Source organism: Molossus molossus, unplaced genomic scaffold (assembly GCF_014108415.1).
Source record: "Molossus molossus isolate mMolMol1 unplaced genomic scaffold, mMolMol1.p scaffold_m16_p_17, whole genome shotgun sequence".
Classification (NCBI taxonomy): Eukaryota; Metazoa; Chordata; class Mammalia; order Chiroptera; family Molossidae; genus Molossus; species Molossus molossus.
The window spans coordinates 22,124,610-22,142,558 of record NW_023425352.1 but is presented as its reverse complement, the minus strand read 5'-3'; the positions used below and the strand labels follow the sequence as shown (position 1 = coordinate 22,142,558).

At 50.8% G+C, this 17,949-nt stretch overlaps 2 protein-coding genes across 2 annotated transcripts; one reads left to right on the top strand and one right to left on the bottom strand.

The window, feature by feature from the left end:
* Positions 1 to 217: 217 nt before the first annotated feature.
* On the top strand, positions 218 to 3,279 carry ELOVL3 (ELOVL fatty acid elongase 3). The gene is made up of 4 exons (XM_036265669.1): positions 218 to 473; positions 1,461 to 1,592; positions 2,190 to 2,341; positions 2,595 to 3,279. The coding sequence occupies exons 1-4, from the start codon at positions 373 to 375 to the stop codon at positions 3,020 to 3,022; spliced, it is 813 nt and encodes a 270-aa protein (XP_036121562.1). The 5' UTR covers positions 218 to 372; the 3' UTR covers positions 3,023 to 3,279.
* Positions 3,280 to 3,957: 678 nt separating this feature from the next.
* Positions 3,958 to 16,062, bottom strand: PITX3 (paired like homeodomain 3). The gene is made up of 4 exons (XM_036265567.1): positions 15,887 to 16,062; positions 5,722 to 5,851; positions 5,383 to 5,585; positions 3,958 to 4,888 (listed from the first exon to the last, which is right to left on the bottom strand). Exons 2-4 carry the CDS (start codon positions 5,837 to 5,839, stop codon positions 4,301 to 4,303), a joined length of 909 nt encoding a protein of 302 aa, XP_036121460.1. The 5' UTR covers positions 5,840 to 5,851; positions 15,887 to 16,062; the 3' UTR covers positions 3,958 to 4,300.
* Positions 16,063 to 17,949: the final 1,887 nt, after the last annotated feature.

The following is a 17,949-nucleotide window of genomic DNA, read 5'->3' as shown; positions in this document are numbered from 1 at the left end:
AGATGGGAAAGGCGGGCGAGGGGTATAGAAAAGGTATTGAGGTGGGCGTATGTGTGGAAAGATGACCAATCAGAGAGCGTGCTGCCGCCCAGAGGCGGGACAGGAGCATGTCTTGGTAGAGATTGGATAACGGCCGGGCACAAGGAGGTGGCCACTCACCACCTGGGCCCGCCGCTTTGCAAATCCGTGTTATATACCGCAGTGGCGGCTGCGGAGGAATGGGGTCGGATCGCAGCGCACGCACCTGAAACCCACGGTCCAGGGCTCGCCGCGGAGTTCCGTTCTGTCCCGCCTCCAGGTTAGCTCCATCCTCGGTTCCCCACCCTCTCGCCCAGCTCCCCAAGTTCCCGACCTTGACGTCTGCAGAACAAAATGGGCACAGTCAAGAATGTTTCAGACGAAATAGAGCAGCTGCTCCAACCCTACAACTTCGAGGGGTTACAGTACATGAGACCCTATTTGGAGAAGTACTGGTGAGACCTGGGGAAGGGGAAGGGCCATGCCAGAGGCCTGATTCTGTTGACTGCAATTAGGAGGGTGGGGGTGGGGCTGGGGCTGGGGGTGGGGATGGGGATAGTAGAGACGCTGCCCGCAATGATTTTCCTTAAAAAGCAAAGGTATCGGGCATTCCTGTACTGGCTCCACATTTCCGTTGTCGAAAGTGCAGATAGTGTGGTACCTCAAAGAGATTAGATATGGAAAAGAGAAAGGGGGTGGGGGAGAAAGAGAAAAAGAGGCAGATATAAAAGTATGGGGTGAGGAATTTGAGAGGAGACAGAAACCAAGGAGAAAAAGTATAGTGAGAACTAGTCTCTGAAGAATGGGGTTGATTGGAACTACTAGTCCCACCACCCTACATATGATTCTTCTTTGTCCTTTGTGGTCTTGTGTGGCTGTGTGCACCCATGTACATAGTGCAGGTGCCCAGAGATAGCCTGCCCTTCATAATTTTCATGTTGTTCTCCAAGTGTTCCATCTGTCCCTGCCGTGGAGAAGGAGGCAGTCAGAGAGCTCTTCAAGATTTCCCCAGGCTCTCTGGCCTTGCCCTAAGGCTCCTCCGAGGAGTTTGTGTTCTGATTTTGTACACCAACCAAACTAGGTGGAAGCTATTGCCACATTCATCTTACACCTGTAGCCCTGTGTTGCTTCTAGGCGTGGACCCGCACTTGTTACCCACTTCCAGCCCCACTGAGAGAGCAATAATCACAAAAACCTTGGACACAGCCCCTGCAATGTGCTAGGTAATTTACATATTAACATTGTCAGGAGAGGAGTATTATTCCCCCTTTACAAATAAGGAAATTGAGGCTTAGAGAACTAAGTAGTTTTTCCAATGTCACAAAGTTAGTAGGTGGCTGAGCTGGAACTCCAACCCACAGCACTCACTTGGAGAGATGAGCGGGCTTGTCTTTAATCAGCACCCACCCATGAGCCCATCCCCTCTGCCTTCTGCCTGCCAGGGCAGCCTCATTTCCCATAGCTCTGATCTACCTGCTGTTCATCTTTGTGGGGCACAACTACATGAAGGCACGGAAGGGCTTCAATCTGCAGGGGCCTCTCTTCCTTTGGTCTTTTTGCCTTGCAATCTTCAGGTAAGATACTCCTTGCTTATTTGAACACCTCGCTATATCCCTAAAAGCTTTTTAGAAACCTTAATTGCATCAATACCCCAAGTTGCGCCCCCCCCCCCCCCCAGCTCTCCCTATCCCATTCTCTCAGCTCTAGCTCTCTTCCCAGCTTCCCTTCTTCTTCCCCAGGCTCCAGACTGGCAGTTTCTGTTCTCTCACGAGTCCTCTTGTGCTCATGGAGTCTGTGTACTTCCTACAAATTTCTCCAGACTCTAATACCCTCTCCCAAGACTCGCCAATAACTTCTCTACCCCCTCCTTCCAATATTTCTTCCCCCATGGATATCCCCCATCCTGCCACCCATCTCCTCATAGGCTCCTACCCATCCCAAGAACTCTGTTCCCTAAGTCAGCTTTCAGTCCCATCCTCCAGCGTTCCCTGGTCCTTTCCCAGCCCTCATTTCCTCTAGATTACTGGTTGGTATCGGGATTTCAGGAGCCGTGACCCCCGGAAGGGTGGGAAGGTGGCGGAGCTTGGGACAATGACGTGACCAGGCTGAGGGGGAAGGGTGAATTGGTGTCTGGGAATGACCTTATACCCTTTTCCTCTGTCCCATTTCAGTATCCTAGGGGCACTGAGGACGTGGAGCCTAATGGGGATCTTGATACGTAGGTATGGCCTAAAGCACACTGTGTGCTACAGCAACTTCATCAACACTTCTGTAGTCAACTTCTGGTCCTCCCTCTTTGTTCTCAGCAAGATCATTGAATTTGGTGAGTAGCAAGGCTTTGTCTCTCTGGCACCCAGTCAACTACACCCTTCCTCAGGGCCCCTCTCATCCATCACATGGCGAGTCCCTTCCCCATCCCTGGGTCCTAACAACACCTCTCACCCAAGCCCCTCTCCAGATTCTCTGCCACAAAGACCCCTCTACCCACCCTGAGAATTCCCCTGCATCCCCACATTCAGTGCAGAGGATGGTCTCAACACTGGGTGGTATGCCAGCTATGCCTCCCCATCTCCCAGGAGACACGGCCTTCATCATCCTGCGTAAGCGGCCACTCATCTTTGTGCACTGGTACCACCACAGCACAGTGCTAGTGTTCACAAGCTTTGGATTCAAGAGCAGGTTGGCTACAGGCGGCTGGTTCATGACCATGAACTATGGTGTGCATTCCCTCATGTATACCTATTACGCTCTGAAGGCTGCCAAAGTGAAGCCCCCCATGTGGTTTCCCAGGCTCATCACCACCCTGCAGATCCTGCAGATGTTTATGGGAATCAATGTCACCATCCTGACTTACATCTGGAAACAGGAACAGGGATGCCAAACCACAACGGAACAAATCTTCTGGTCCTCCGTGGTGTATATGACCTATTTCATCCTCTTTTCCCACTTCTTCTACCGAACCTACATAGTGCCCAAGGTTAAAGCCAAGGCCAAGAGCAAGTAGAGGGTTGGAGAAAAAGAAGAAGCTCCAGGTTCTGTCCTCCCTCAGGGCACTGAGGGGCTTGGTTTAGGTTTGGGAGAATAATTAGGATGCCTCCCCTGCATGGTTTCCCCACAGGATGTGTGCCCCACGGCGGCAGGAAGTTATGACAGACAAGAAACATCAACCCTGGGAAAGGGATGTGATCTAGTACTTTGAGGTTTCTGTTTCTAATGTGAATGCTAAGCAGGCCCTGGGATGGGTCTGGGACTGAGAAGGATCCCCAGAGCCAAGTTATTCATATTTCTATATAGAAACCTTTCTCTTCTTGTTCTATTTTTAATTAAATATTTCAACAAGACTTTTGGGTTTTGGGAATTTGGGGAAAGAAGGGGTCTGTTGTGATGGGAGATGGTTGCTGGCAGTGGGATGATCAATAGGTGAGAAGTATAAGGGGATGTGTGGAAGGATGAGAGGTACACACACGGACACTCAATAAGAATCCTAGGTCTGGTAGGCACTTAATAAATGTCTGTTACAGACCAGAATTTTATTGCTGTTAGAGGCCCAAGCCCCTCATTGAAACAGTGAGAAAAAGGTGCAGAAAGGCGGAGTAAGTTATCTAAGGTCATAGGCTTCCTAAGTTGTAAAAGTGACACCTGCATTTCATACCAGATCTTCCACTTATCCTCCATGGGACCACAAGGTGGCACCGCAGCACCAGCTTTGGCCAACGCCGGCCAAGCAGCTAGTACCCAAGCCATCCACACAGACACGCAAGCATGCATGAGCCCCTCTGCTCCAGGAATCCCCCAGCTTTTCTATCCTGGTGTTAGCGGCTAAGGGAGACTGAAGCCCTAGAAACTGGGACCCTCACCTCTCCTGAACACCCAGCTCTCCTTTAGACATGAGGGAGGATGAGGGGAGACGGCTCAACCGCAACTCTGAATCATCAGGCCTTTGACAGTCCGCGCACGTTTATTTAATTTATCTTTGAAAATGATAAATGGGAGAGGAGTCTGGAGAAGGCGGGGTGGGCCAAGGGTGAGTTGGCCCCCGGGGAACTGGTCCCTGTTCCTGGCCTTAGTCCCAGGGGCGCGGACTGTGTGTAGGGCCCAGGCTACCCCTCAGGGCTGGAAGTGGGAAGGCTGTCTCTGGAGCTGGCCGCCTCCCTCCCACCAGCTGCCCCAGCATCCCTCTGAGACCCCGGGGCGGGATCAAACTAGTCAAGATGACCCCAGTTCGGGGAGGATGTGAATTTTATCAACCCCATCCTTGGGGATGATAGACTGGCCGGGCAACTCATACGGGCCGTTCCACAGCGTACTGGCACGGACTGAGGTTGGCTGCCGGGGGCGGCCCGGGTACCGTAGGGTAGCTGAAAGAGGCGTGCTGTTTGGCCTTTAGCCTCAAACTGGCCAGACTCGAGTTACACGGGTCCCGATAAACGTAAGGGGAGGAGGCGGCAGCAGCAGCAGCTGCGGCGGCTGAGGCGTAAGGGCAGGACACTGCCCCGGAGGGCACTGCGGCTGGAGCCAGCCCGGGGGGCCCCCCGCCCAGGCCTTGCAGGGCCCCGGGCCCTGGCACGGTGCCCGGGGCGGCCGTGGCCGAGGGCACCATGGAGGCGGCGATGGAGCTGGGTGGCGAAAAGACGGGCTGCGAAGCCAGAGGCCCCACGTTGACCGAGTTGAAAGCGAACGGAAAGGTCTTGGCGGCGAGCGGCGGGCCGAGGGCCTTGGGTGGCCAGTTGCCGTAAGAGTATCCGGGGTACACCTCTTCGTAGGGCGGCACCAGCCCACCGAGCGGCGCCGCGAAGCCGCCCTTGCACAGCTCCGCCTGCTGGCTGCGCTCGCGCTTCCGCCACTTGGCGCGCCGGTTCTTGAACCACACCTGCGGGCGCGGAAGAAAAGGCTGTCAGGGCTGGGAGCCGAACGGGGGTGAGCGGGTCACCCAGATAGGGGTTCAAGCCCGGGCCGTTCGGAATGTAAATAAGATGAGGTGGCTGAAGACGGGAATGGGGTCGTGGAGGAGCGCTCGCAGTCAGAAAGCTGAGAACAGAAGCAGTGGGCGGCAGAACGGAGTCGAGGGCGACGGCGGGGCGGGCTGGGGGCAGTAGTTTGGGGTCAAGAAGAGGTGGAGAGGAGAACAAGGGATAGTCTCAGGGGGAGAAGAAGCGCGCGGCCTGGAGTGATAGGGTGGAGTAAGATTGGAGGTTGGTGGAAAGAAGGCCTTGTGGGGCAGCGGACCGGGGCCTTGGGACGTCGGGTGTCGGATCCGAGGATGGGGCAGGCAGGGCAGAACCACAAGTTGTAGGCTTCTAGGCTACTCGCTAAGCAGTCCGAGAGGAAGACCGGGATGGGGCTGAGGTTCTGGGAGCGTCATACCCGCACGCGGGCCTCGGTGAGGTTGGTCCACACGGCTATCTCTTCGCGCGTACTCATGTCAGGGTAGCGGTTCCTCTGAAAGGTAGCCTCCAGCTCTTGCAGCTGCTGGCTGGTGAAGTGCGTGCGCTGCCGACGCTGCTTCTTCTTCAGCGAGCCGTCGTCGGGGGAGCCACCGGGCAGAGAAGCCGAAGCCTTCTCCGAGTCTGGGGCCGGGTTGGGTCAGGTCACAAGGATTTCCTGGCTGGGGTACCTCCTCCACCAGCCCTTGTCTCCCACCCCGGCCCCACCCCAATTAGGGATTGAGTTATCTCCCCTACACCCAGGAGGGGGCGTGCTCACCGCTGTGTTCTTGGCCCTTGCAGCCGTGTTCTGGGAGTGGGGGATGGGGAGTGCCCGCGTCTGACAGCGACAGGGCCGGGCTCCGGGCCTCCGCCTCGCTGAGCAGGCCGAACTCCATGGAGAGAAGACTCTGGAGGGAAGAGAAGACACACAGACCACGTCAATGGGGATAAAATCTCCAGAAGTGTTTCCCCACAGGTTTACTGTCACCTTCCTCAGCCACCAAAAAAAAAGCTACCCCTGTGTGGGGTGCCCTAGGATAGAATGGGGAAACAGCAACCTAAGGGGAAAAAGTTGTATACTCAAAAATTTTATGCACAGATATACACACTAAACTTTGTTTTTTTCACTGCTGGGCACCTAGAACTGCCTATTGCACAGTTGGTATTCAATAGATATTTATAAATTAATGAAAACCACAATGATTGCATGCCACATGCCAAATACCACAGCCTCAAAAATTTCAGGTCCTGCCCTGGCCAGTTTGGCTCAGCGGTTAGAGCGTCGACCTGCGGTCCGGAGAGACCCGGGTTCGGTGCCCGCTAAGGGCACGTACTTCGGTTGCAGTTTGTCCCGGGCCCTGGTTGGTCGTGCGGGTGGCAGCCACTCGATGTGTCCCTTCACGTCGATGTTTCTCACTCTCTCTCCCTTCCTCTCTCTCCCTCCCACTCTATCTGTACAAAAAAAAAAAATTTCAGGTCCTGGCAAATTAGAGCATTGGCCTGCGGTCCTGAGAGACCCGGGTTTGATTCCCGCTAAGGGCACGAACCTCGGTTGCAGTTTGTCCCAGGCCCTGGTTGGTCTTGCGGGTGGCAGCCACTCACATCGATGTCTCTCTCTCTCTCTCTCTCTCTCTCTCTCTCTCTCTCTCTCTCTCTCTCTTCCTCTCTCTCCCTCCCACTCTACCTGAACAAAAAAATGGAAAAAATGTCCTCGGGTGAGGATAAAATAAATAAATAAATAGTAAATAAATAAATAAAATAAAAAATTTCAGTTCCTTTCCACATGAATGTCCAATATCCCCATAAACTTATACATGACCCTTAGCCAATCACACCTAAGACATAGCTGAAACCTCTGTTACTCTCCTCTCCAGGGGGACAGATTTGATTTTGAACCAGACCTAATATTTCTCCCACAAGGAAAATCACTGCTATCAATTATGAGTACTTACAGTGTGCCTTTATTTTGTTATCTCTCTCCCCTCACAAGAATGCATCAATATTAGGTATAATCACCTTTTTCAGGAGGAAACTGAGACTGTAATAATTAAAGGTAACAGAGCTTGTAAGTAGTGGAACTGGGATCTGAACTGGGTCTGGGAGACTCCTAAGCTAATGATTCTTCTCATTTGCTTTTTCAAATTGTGTTCTTTAGGGCCCTACCCAGAAACCCCCACTAAGGGACTGGAACTCAGGACTAGTCTCAAGGATGGAACCCTAGCCTGGCCTCTCTTTGATCTGCTTTATCTAAGGCAGCCCTGCTTTTGTCTGTTTTGTTTATGCTTTCTGGAGAGATTTCACTTGAAAAAAGGGTTCCAGAATAAAAAACATGTTTAAAAATCACTAGGCAGCCCTGGCCAGTTTGACTCAGCGGTTGAGCGTCAGCCTGTGGACCAGAGAGTCCCGGGTTTGGTTCCCACTAGGGGCACGTAGCACCAAAAAAAAAAAAAAAAAAAAATCACTAGGCATTCGGCTTTGTCTGCTTCTGTGCTTGCCCATACACACTTTACATCCTACCAGTCACTGTTCCACTCTCTTACACGGCCTCTACCAGATCCACCCCAGGCAGATGTAAGCTTCTGAAAACCCCCTTGCTACCCTTACTCCTTTTCCCAAATCTTGCCTGTCATTGCCCAGTAGGCTGCCTGGGTCCCTCTTCAAGTCTCCCCTGCAGGTTTCTATTTTCTGCTGGCTTTCCAAGGCCCCCTCTGGTAGGATGAAGGGAAAAGGACACTAGTGGATCTCAAGAACTCTAGATGCCTCTAAGTTAGAGGAGAACCAAAGAAGGCTAGGGACAGAGGAAGGATGAAGAGCTGGGTGGGAGGGGTCCATCTGCCTCCTTATTAACAGGGACTTAATACAGGCTATGCAAGGTGCATTAATGTGGTAGATTTGCCTAAATTGAGATGTGTGTCACTTGGCGGCTCTGAACTTATTAGGAGCCTTTCTCAGGGAGGCGCAGATGGGCAGTGGCTTGTATTTGCACAAGGTAATACCCCCTTCACCCAGCTCAGAGAGGATAACTGGCCCCTGCCTCCACTTCTCAAGTAAGATTGGGGTGGGACAGAGGTCAAGGCAGGACTTGAGAAACAATCCGTGTTCTTTCCACAGGCAAAGGAGACTAGACCTTGGACTTTTTTTTCTTTTTTAATAGTATTCTTATTTATTTATTTATTATTTTTTTATCCTCACCTAAGGACGTTTTTCCATTTTTTGTTCAGATAGAGTGGGAGGGAGAGAGAGAGAGAGAGAAACATCGACGTGAAAGGGACACATCGAGTGGTTGCCACCCGCACGACCCAACCAGGGCCAGGGACAAACTGCAACCGAGGTACGTGCTCTTAGCAGGAGCCAAACCCGGGTCTCTCTGGACTGCAGGCCGACACTCTAACCGCTGAGCCAAACCTGCCAGGGCGACCTTGGACTTTTTTCTAAAGTCAAAGAAGCAGGGCTGGGATCTGGAATCCGGGAAGAGAGGAGAGAAGTCAGGCCAGAGGTAGGGGTGCTCAGCTTACCTCTCCTCTTTAAAGTGTGAGGTCAGGCCCTGGCCAGTTTGGCTCAGCGGTTGGAGCATCCGCCTGCAGTCCAGAGAGACCCGGGTTCGGTTCCCGCTAAGGGCATGTACCTCGGTTGCAGTTTGTCCCTGGCCCTGGTTGGTCATGCGGGTGGCAACCACTCGATGTGTCCCTTCACATCGATGTTTCTCTCTCTCTCTTCCTCTCTCTCCATCCCACTCTATCTGAACAAAAAATGGAAAAATGTCCTCAGGTGAGGATAAAAATAATAATAATAATAATAATAATAATAATAATAAATTAAAAAATAAAGTGTGAGGTCAGGACTCAGAGGTTTGGGGCTGGCTCAACAATGCTCTGGTGGAAGGGAGATGCCCCTGGGAGGCACCTATGACAGCCACGACTAGTAGCTCTTCCCAAATAGCTAGAAAGGCATAGAACTGAAAGCTGGGAAAAGGGGTGCTCTGAAATCTCCTTTTACTTTATACCCAAGAGAATGAAGAAAGTAAAGGGGGTGACAAAGGAGACTAGGCTTTGGGTGATGAGCACACAATAGAGTATACAGATGTTGTACTATAAAGTTGCACACCTGAAATTTATGTTATTAACAAATGTTATCCCAATAAATTTAATAAAAATTATATTTTTATTAAATGCAAAACCTCTGATTTCTCCAGAGGCCACAGGAGCAACAAAGAATTGGGAAAAAGAGACATTTGGGTTTGCCTATAGGGAAAGTTAAATCCCACCATTGCCATTTATCCTTCCATTCTGCTTTGGCTCCAGACTTCTAATTTTCTGAACTCCCCTTCCCCCAGCATTTCATACCTGGGTCTTGGTTTCACCCTTTATTTCAGCAGAGGGAGGCAGGGTGAGGAGAGATAAAGGCCAGAGTAAAAGATGAAGCTGAGAAAGCAGAGTTCAGTTCCTAGAGACAGACAGACACACATGCAGACACACACAGGCCCCCACTCAGACAAAATAAGCACTTGGACTTGGAACTAGAGGCATACAAACCCACACTCTCCCACACATGTGCTCCCACATTCATACAGACAGACCCACACTGTCACACAGTCTCCTCTCTCTGTGACAGGGACAGCTGCCTTGGCTGTTTTGGAGCTAGTCATTACCCTCCCCCCTCTCCTTCCTGGCCCCTCTGAACCTCAGCTCTCAGTCCTAGAAACTAAGGATTCTGTGGGGGAGGAGGAGGCCAAAGAGGCCAGGGGAGTGGTCTACACTCAAGTGGCTGCTGGAGAGAGCCTGTTTGGCTGAGTGGGGAGGTGGTAGGAGAATTCGAGAGGAAGAGGATGAGGTAGAGGTGGGGAACAGAAACTACCCAGGTCCCTTTTAGGAAAGTAATCTGGTATAGCCCCAAAAAATTAGCTTTGGAGTCAAGAGATCTTGGTCCATGTCCTGGCTCCCCAACTTACTAGCTATGTGTTCTTGACAAATTATTTGACTCTCTGAGCATATTTTTTCATCTCAAAAAGGGAGATTATAATCCCTTCCCTACCTACTTTCAGTATTGTTATAAGGTTAAAATAAAACATAATATGTAAAAAAATGGATAGGGGTACAACTCTATCCAAGTATATATTTTCCTTACTCATTGAAGAGATGTTTATTTGGCACCTTCTATGAGCTAGGCATTGAGTAAGGCACCAAGGATAGAGTGGTAAATAAGATCTCATCCTCATCTCTGCTCTTGCTTCAGTGGTTCACCTCCCTAGACCCTGTATCTCCCAGTGAAGTTCTCTGGCAAATAAAGAGGAAAGTATGCTGCATTTAGAGAGGGATGCAAATGTGTGTTGTGAGCACTCTGTCCTGAACATAAAGGAGAGCCCAGTCAATAAGGTAACAGCAAAATGGATAGAGTAACCCAAGTTGGGAGTCTTTTGGGGGACCAGGGACAGGAAAGAATGAAGCCTCAGGCTCCTGACGAGGTTAGTAATGGAAGACAGAGGGGATGAGGCTGAGAAGGGCCCTGATTGTGAAACTGAAAAGAACACTAAAGCCAGCCAGGCAGTAGGAAAATAGAGGGTGGGGGCATAGGCCTCTTAGCAGATTTGTGCACTGGTGGGCTGGTCAGGCAGAGGCTGGGGGCGCCAAGTGTTTGTCTGAGCTGGAGACAGTCTGGCTGAGGATTAAGCTCCCCCAAACTACTGGAGGTCAGGAAGCTGAGAAATTGAGACTGAGGCCAGGGACTTCACCTCACTCAGTGGACAGGGACAAGCAGTAGGTCTGGGACCCACAGGTTTGGTTGATACTGGTAGAACATACCAGGCAGGCCAGAGATAACAGTGGTGCTGAGTCCAGCTTTGGGAGGAACTGCTTGTCTCATCTCCAGCCTTTCTGACATCCCCTGCTGGGATGTGTGGCCCAGGTCCGACTGGTATCAGGGTGGCAATCCTAGCCCTAAGGAAAAGGGAGGGCCTGCAGGTGTGCTCTGATTCTGAAGTACAGGCTGGAATTATAGGAAGCTGTCATAAACTAAAGCAAGAATAAAATATCCAAGATATAGTAAGGTGGAGAGCAGAGACTATCACAGGCCACAGAGGCCATGGTTTATCCAAGGTACACAAGTTCATGGCAAGATGGTAACTGCCATGTGTACCCACTTTTGTCCTGAAGGCAAAGGAATAAATCAGGGCCACAGCGTGAAAGCCCCAAAGAAGTTGCAACAATAATGCCTAAGGCAGAAAACACACCCTGGAACTTAAGTAGGAGAACTTTCTCTTGCAGGGCCAGAATGAAGAGGAAGATAGAGGGGATGGAGTTGTGATGCTGTGGCTCAGCCAGCAGCAAGTTTGTGAACAGGTGTAAACCAGGGCCCTAAACCATTCTGTACAGTAAACCTAAAACTCAAGTGAGGTCTTTAAGAGCACATAGCCTCACGTTCATTAGTGATGCTGAGCACTCAAACTCTCTGGTCTGCTGAACTGCAGTGACAAATGGGAACAAATGAAGATAGCTGTAGAGAAGGATCACAGCTTCAAGAGGAAACCCTAAGACTCAGGTGGAGGCAGCAATAATTTGATGCACTTAATTTATTAAGGGGTAAGTCAGGGATCAGAGAAATGGACCTCCACACTCCTCCCTCTCTTTCTTCCTTCTTTCCTTCAGCAAGCATTAGGTGCTAAGACAGATCCCCAAGGGAGGCAAACAGAGCACAGGATGAAATGATGGGCTGCATGGGTCTGATCCTCAAATTATGGGAGAGAAAGAAATGGAAGCCCATGTAAGGTGATATGTTTTGGGGCTCAGACATTGTAGCACATAACTGGGAATTGGGGAAGCAGAGAAGGGACAGGGGCTTCTAAATAATAGAGCAGGATTAGGAATGAGCTGGCTGGTTCAGAAGGCAACATGGAGCCTAGCTTGGCCAGGGTCTCAGTGTGGGCAATGAGAGGTCATCAGAGAAAAATGGGTCAGGCTGGTGGGGTCTCCAATGAGGGACAAGGTGTGGTGGTTCAGGTTTGATACAATCTAGGTGAGAACATCTTCGGTTTTTCCATTAAAAAAACTCACTATGACTAGAAAGAGAATATCATCCTGGGGAACTAGGGGCACAACCTAAAACAGCTGCCACCAGTATGAAATTTCTTTGAGATCTCCAGCCTTATGTTAAAAATTAAAGCAAATTTTATATCCTATTCCATAAAATCATTATATTTATTTTAATATAAAATAGCCCTGGCCAGTTTAGCTTAGTGGTTAGAGCATCGACCCGTGGACCAGAGTCTTGAGTTTGATTCTGGTCAAGGGCACATACCTTGGTTGCTGTTCAATCCTGGACCCTGGTTGGGGTCATGTGGGAGGCAACCAATTAATGTGTCTCTCTCACATGGCTGTTTCTCTCTCTCTCTCCCTCCACTCTATCTAAAAATCAATGGAAAAATATCTTAAGGTGAGGATTAAAAAAAAAGTTTTCTCTCTAAATCTCTGAGTGACATCATCACACCAGGAAGCTAGATGGGCCTTTTTTAGCCCGCAGCAGCAGTTGTAGTCATTCTCCTCCCACTCCTCTACTACCCTTTCCCACCCCAGCCCCCTAAAGAGAAGCATTGCTACAAGCAGTAGAAATCACTGAAGGCTTATAGGCAGGAGAGTGACATAAAAGTAGCATATTTGGGACCTTTACTTGGCACTGGTGAGCAGAATAGATTGGGCAGGGGAAAGATAGATAAGGGGCTCTTTGAAAGCAGTTCTTTTTCATCCCACCACCTGTCTTTCCTCCCCTCCCCCATTACTCTTATCACGGGTCCCTGTTTGGTGACCATGGACTTAATGGATCCTTCAGGTTAGCTGCCATCTCCCACCCCCACACTCCAGGAAGCATCATTTAGAGTAAATGGAGAAGAAAAGATTTGTGTGGCTCCTTCTTTCTCTCATGCCCACCCCAGCTTAGCTTTGGTCTGCCTCTTCTGCCCTCCCTTCCTGGACCTGGGTCTTGGGTCCACATTCACATCCTTAAGCAGCAGACAGGCAGGGAACAGATCAGAATATTTGGCCTGGTAGAGGAGTTAAGCACTTGGGGAGCTCCTTTGAACTCTTCTTGGAGAGGGGCCGGGGTAATGGCTGGCATCTGAAGCCTGAGATAGGTTTCATCTATCATTGAGAATCTTCCTGTGGCTGGATCAGGGTTGCTCTCTGGCTGATTTAAGACTTGAGATATCACCCTTCCAAGCAAAGATTCTATGGTTTGGGCATAACAATAGCAATAATGCTTGTTTCTGTGGTGCTTTTCCATTTGCAAAGGGCTTTCATATATATTATTTAATTTAACATTTACAACTGTGAGTGGCAAGAATGACAATTCCCATTTCACCTTTAAGAAGACAAATTTGTCCAAGGTTACATAGATTGAAGACCTGGGATTGAGTTCTTTTCACTCTTTGCCCCCTCTATGCCAGCAGCCAATTGTGGTTCTGACATGCACTGATCCTCCCAAGCCCCAAAGAATTTTATTTCTACTTCCTGCCTCTATTCCCTCTCTGGAAATGAGCTCTGTGTGCCAAGGAACATTTTCCTATTCATTCTGTGTTTGCATCACTCCAGTCCTAAGAGGCCCCCTCATCTCCAGTTTCAGAATTTGGGGAGCAAATAAGTCTTCTGTTTATTGATGCCTTTCATTATTTTGTGGGTTTTCCACCCTATCTCACTATCCAGAGGCCTAAACTTTGAAGTTTGCTCTCTCCAGCAGCCATTAGCTACCCATTATTCGGAATATTCTCTGACACTTCTCTAGGCCCATGACATTCTCCCATAAAGCCAGTGACTCGGGCATGCACTCAGCTACATGCTTTTATGCAAGGATGGGAGAAGGTTCTGCCTTCTGTTTCCAGTCATCTTCATTATAAATGCCATTGCTTTTTGGCCTTTTTGGCAAAAGCAGAACTTTGGGCTCAGGTCTTCAGGGAACCATCAGTAGTGCTTTCCCTATTCCTTTCCTGACTCAGAATCTTTCATCACCCATAACCCCATAATTTCAAGGTGATGGGAGCATAAACCCCTGAAAAGGGTATCAGAATGTGGTGGGGATTTTGGGGTTTGACTCTATATTTATCAAAAGGGGGCAAGGAACAAAAAAGGTTGAGAAACAATGTTCTAGCTGGTCATATGCAAGCTTTAAAATTGAGGAATGAAGGTGGGAGTGAGGGGAATATGTATTGTATGTCACACTCATGGGTAGAGGATGAGAAAGGTTGAGACCCACTTGTTTAGATTATTTACTCAATGCTAAACACATCACCTTGCACTTACCCCCATGAAAACTCAGTATCCAGCCTGGCTGTTTTGCTCACTAACATAGACTGAGAGAGTCTCTCTACTCTGTTCTCTTCAGCCTAACTGGTGTCTGTCTAGTTAAACAGCTGGGGTCAGGGTGGGTGTTATTGTAGGGGGTCCAAAGAATCAGGGCCCTCCCTCAGCTACAGAGAAATCACACAGGGCAGTTGGGTAGGGCTGAGACCTCCTTCCCAACCAGAGTTGGGAGCTATATAGGTTTCATGTTGGGCCGAACAGACTGGATTCTACTTTTCTCCTTCCTACCTCCTCTCAGCCATCAGGGTAGTTTTGAGATTGGTGGGGCTGAGGGAGCAAAACGAGAAACAAGACCACAGGGTTTGCTTTGCTAAATGGCTGCAGTTTTCTCTTCAGGCCTGGGCTCCTGCTTCCTGCAGAGAAGGCACCTTTAGCCTGCTGACACCCAGGCAAGAAGTTTTGGGGTGTCTGATCAGCTGTATTAAAATTAGGGGTTGTCTCTGAGTTTGTGAGGAACTGAGGTTAGCAGGGGCTTGTGCTGGGTTCGTTCTTGCCCTCCCATTGCTCTTTGTGGGTTTTTTTTTTTCTGGTCTTGATTCCCACTAACAGTCCCACCAAATCTGCTCAGATTTGAATTCTGTAAGTCCATGTGATGCTTGGATCTGGTTTGAGTTGGAGAGGAAATCTCTCCCACGATCACTCAGCCCCAAGGCCAGGCTGCAGGCTTTACTCTCACTCCCTGCTCCTGAGCCTCACAGTCCCTAGGAGCAGAAACAAGTTTGCAAAGTGGGATTTGAGGCGACCCACCATAGCGAACCCCATTGTACACGCAGCAGCTGGACAGGCGCTGCCGGGTAAATGGACATGCCACTCAGCCAGGGACATTCTGTCCACCGCTGCCTGACACAGCGCCTGCTCCAGAGAGACCCACCTCACCGTCTCGGACATTCTGTCCGCTTCCAGCCCCGCGCGCTGCGGACATTCTGTCCGATTTTGTGGCGGCCCCAGGCCGGAACCCATGCGGACCCTGACACCCCAAGCCGGACACTCCAGATCCACTGCCTGTGACTCGGGCTGCCCGGCCAAGCCACTGCCTTACCGACCGCACAGCGGCCATCTGACCCGGTCGCAGCCAGCCTCTCACTACAAGGCTCCTATCACAGCTGAAAAGAGAAGCGTATGCGACTAGACGCACTCCTGCTCCCAGCCCCTGGAGTCTGATCCGGGCCCCAGGCAAGGGGCGTCGGGTGCCGCCAGCTGCCCCTATACTGGGCAGCCGTTGCCAGCTCCCAGCCTAGGGCTTCAGCAACCCCTTTCGTTCCCTAGCTGTCTGCTCCGCGCCCTCGGATTCCAAGGTGCTTTCTGGTAATGGTTTCCCGGCTCTCTACTCCCCACTTCGAGGAACCCCTATGCTGGCTTCATGTCTCGTTTCCCTCTGGATCCCCCGAGTCTTCCCCTTTTCTGTCCTCTGAGTTCTGACGCTGAATTTTCCTTTCCCTAAGTCCTGGTCCTGGGTCTGCAGTCCGCCCTCCCAGTTTCGACTGTCCCCCCAAGTACCGTGACCCAGTTGAGCCGACCAAAGTCCCATTTTAGGAATCCCAAAGTCTAGTCATGGCCCCTTCGCCCCTTGAGTCCCTGTCCCCCGCATGGTAAAGCACTCACAGTGAGTCCCGCAGCAGGCAGACTCCCGGCAGCGGCGGCGGCGGCCGCAGTCTGGAGGGCAGGCAGGGGCCAGGGGCCAGGCACCCGGCCGGGGTGGGGGCCACCCCCCTGCGCCCGGGCCGCAGCTCTGTTCGGGTGCTCCCAGGAGCTGAGGGATTGAGTGAGCCTCGCCGCAAACTGCCACCCCCCACCGGCGCCCATTCACTTTATGGCAGCCCAGGGCGCCCCCAGCCCGCAGCGGTGAGCCTCGCTTGTAGGGCCCGCCCCCTTCCAGCTGCGCTTCCCGGGCTCCACCCTTTCCAGCTGTGAATCTTCAGGTCCCGCCTTTGGGGGTGGGGTCTGGCCGGCGTGCCGCCAAGAACCCCGCCCCCTGACCAATCGGAGGCACTCTTCAGCAACTGGGACACTCCCCTCCCCACGTGGCTGAAACCGCACTCCAGCAAAAATGCTTTGGCAGAGCCTAACTCACCAGCGTAGGACTGGCTGTGTGGCCCCACCGAGCTGGGGCCCACCAGCGGCGAGGTGGGGCCAGGCCGCCATCCCGAGCAAAGTGGAGCGGTGCCGGGGATAGGGCTGCCAGGGTGCCAGGTGGGAGGGCGCACGGGCCTAGAGAGGCCGCTGGTTTTCAAAGCTCAGACTTTGTTGCCGCTCAAGTTTCTGCGATTTTCTCCACTTGTCGCTGTCTGTCTCTCTGCTCTTTTGTGTCTGCTCCAGTTCTCCCACGTCTCGCCTTTCTTTCCTCTTTTTTCTCCTCCACCACTTTGCTTCTGCTGTTTGTCCCTCTTCTCCCTCTGCCACTTTGAAAGATTAATTTCTCTTTCTCCCCGCTCCTCTTTTTCCTCACATCTTTCTCTCCTTCCTCTTCTTGGCTTTCTCGCGTCCTCTCTCCCCCTTTTTTCTCTCCTCCAAGGAAGGTGGCTTCGTGGAGAAAGTAGAGTTTGAAATGAGACAAACCAAAGCATCATTCTAACCTTGCCACCAACCACACCCTCACTGAGTGAACTTGGACAAGTAACTGAACTCTTTCTCCCTATCCCCCCACCTACCCAAAACAGTTTAAGGAGTCTCTCCCTGAATCTCAGGGCATGGACTGGGCACTCTTCAGAGGCCTGGGCAGTTCACCTGTTAGTCTGCACTTTTGGCTTGCCCAGGCTATGCTCTCTAAGCCTTTACAGGGCTAGCTTCTCCTTGATGATACCAGGTCCAATTCTGTGGGCAAGGTGTGGCCTTCCTTAGTGCTTGTTAATTTAGGGAGTTGCAAGGACAGATGTCCCAAGGAACGTGTGGAATCAGGTTGAGTTGTTTGGGTGCCACTTGAGGACCCTAAGCTCTATTATACAATATGCTCCTAACATAAATCTGACCAGTCACGTCTCTGCCTAAAACACTTCAATGGCTCCTGAGTGCCCTCAGGATGAAAGACAAGCTCTCTTGCTTAGCATACAGGACTTTTAGGATCTGACCCTGTCTTAGTCTCCAATCTCCTAGTGGTTTCCTGAGCACCTTTGGCCTTTCTTCTGACAGTAACATATTTCTAGCCAATCTTCATCTTGTCAATTCCTACTCATCCTCCTAAGCTCCACTCAAAGACCTCATTTTCTTTGGGAAGCTGTTCCTGAACTCCTGGGTTAGCCATATGTCTAGACTCTTGCTCCCACAACCCTCCTGTGTATACCCTCTATTACCCCACCCACTATATTGAAGGGATCAACTTATGTGTTGTCCCCTATGATGCTAAGATTTAGGAGGGCAAGTACCATGTCTCTCTCATGTTTCTATTCCTAGGCATAATGTAGAAACTCAATCCTGAAATCTAAGAGGGAGATGTTCTGCCAGGTAAGATGATGGAAGTTAGGAGGGGCTAGGGCATTGTCATCTCTCTCCTCTTCATCTCTAACACACAATCCCATTCATTCTATTAGGTTGATTAATTTTTGGAGGTATGTGGGAGTGGAGATGGGGGAGTAGGAAATTTAGACCCGCCTGGAGGATTTTTAAAATTTTGTCTATATAGGACTTCTCAATCTGAGATGGACCCAAGAGACCAAATCCCAGTTTTCAAA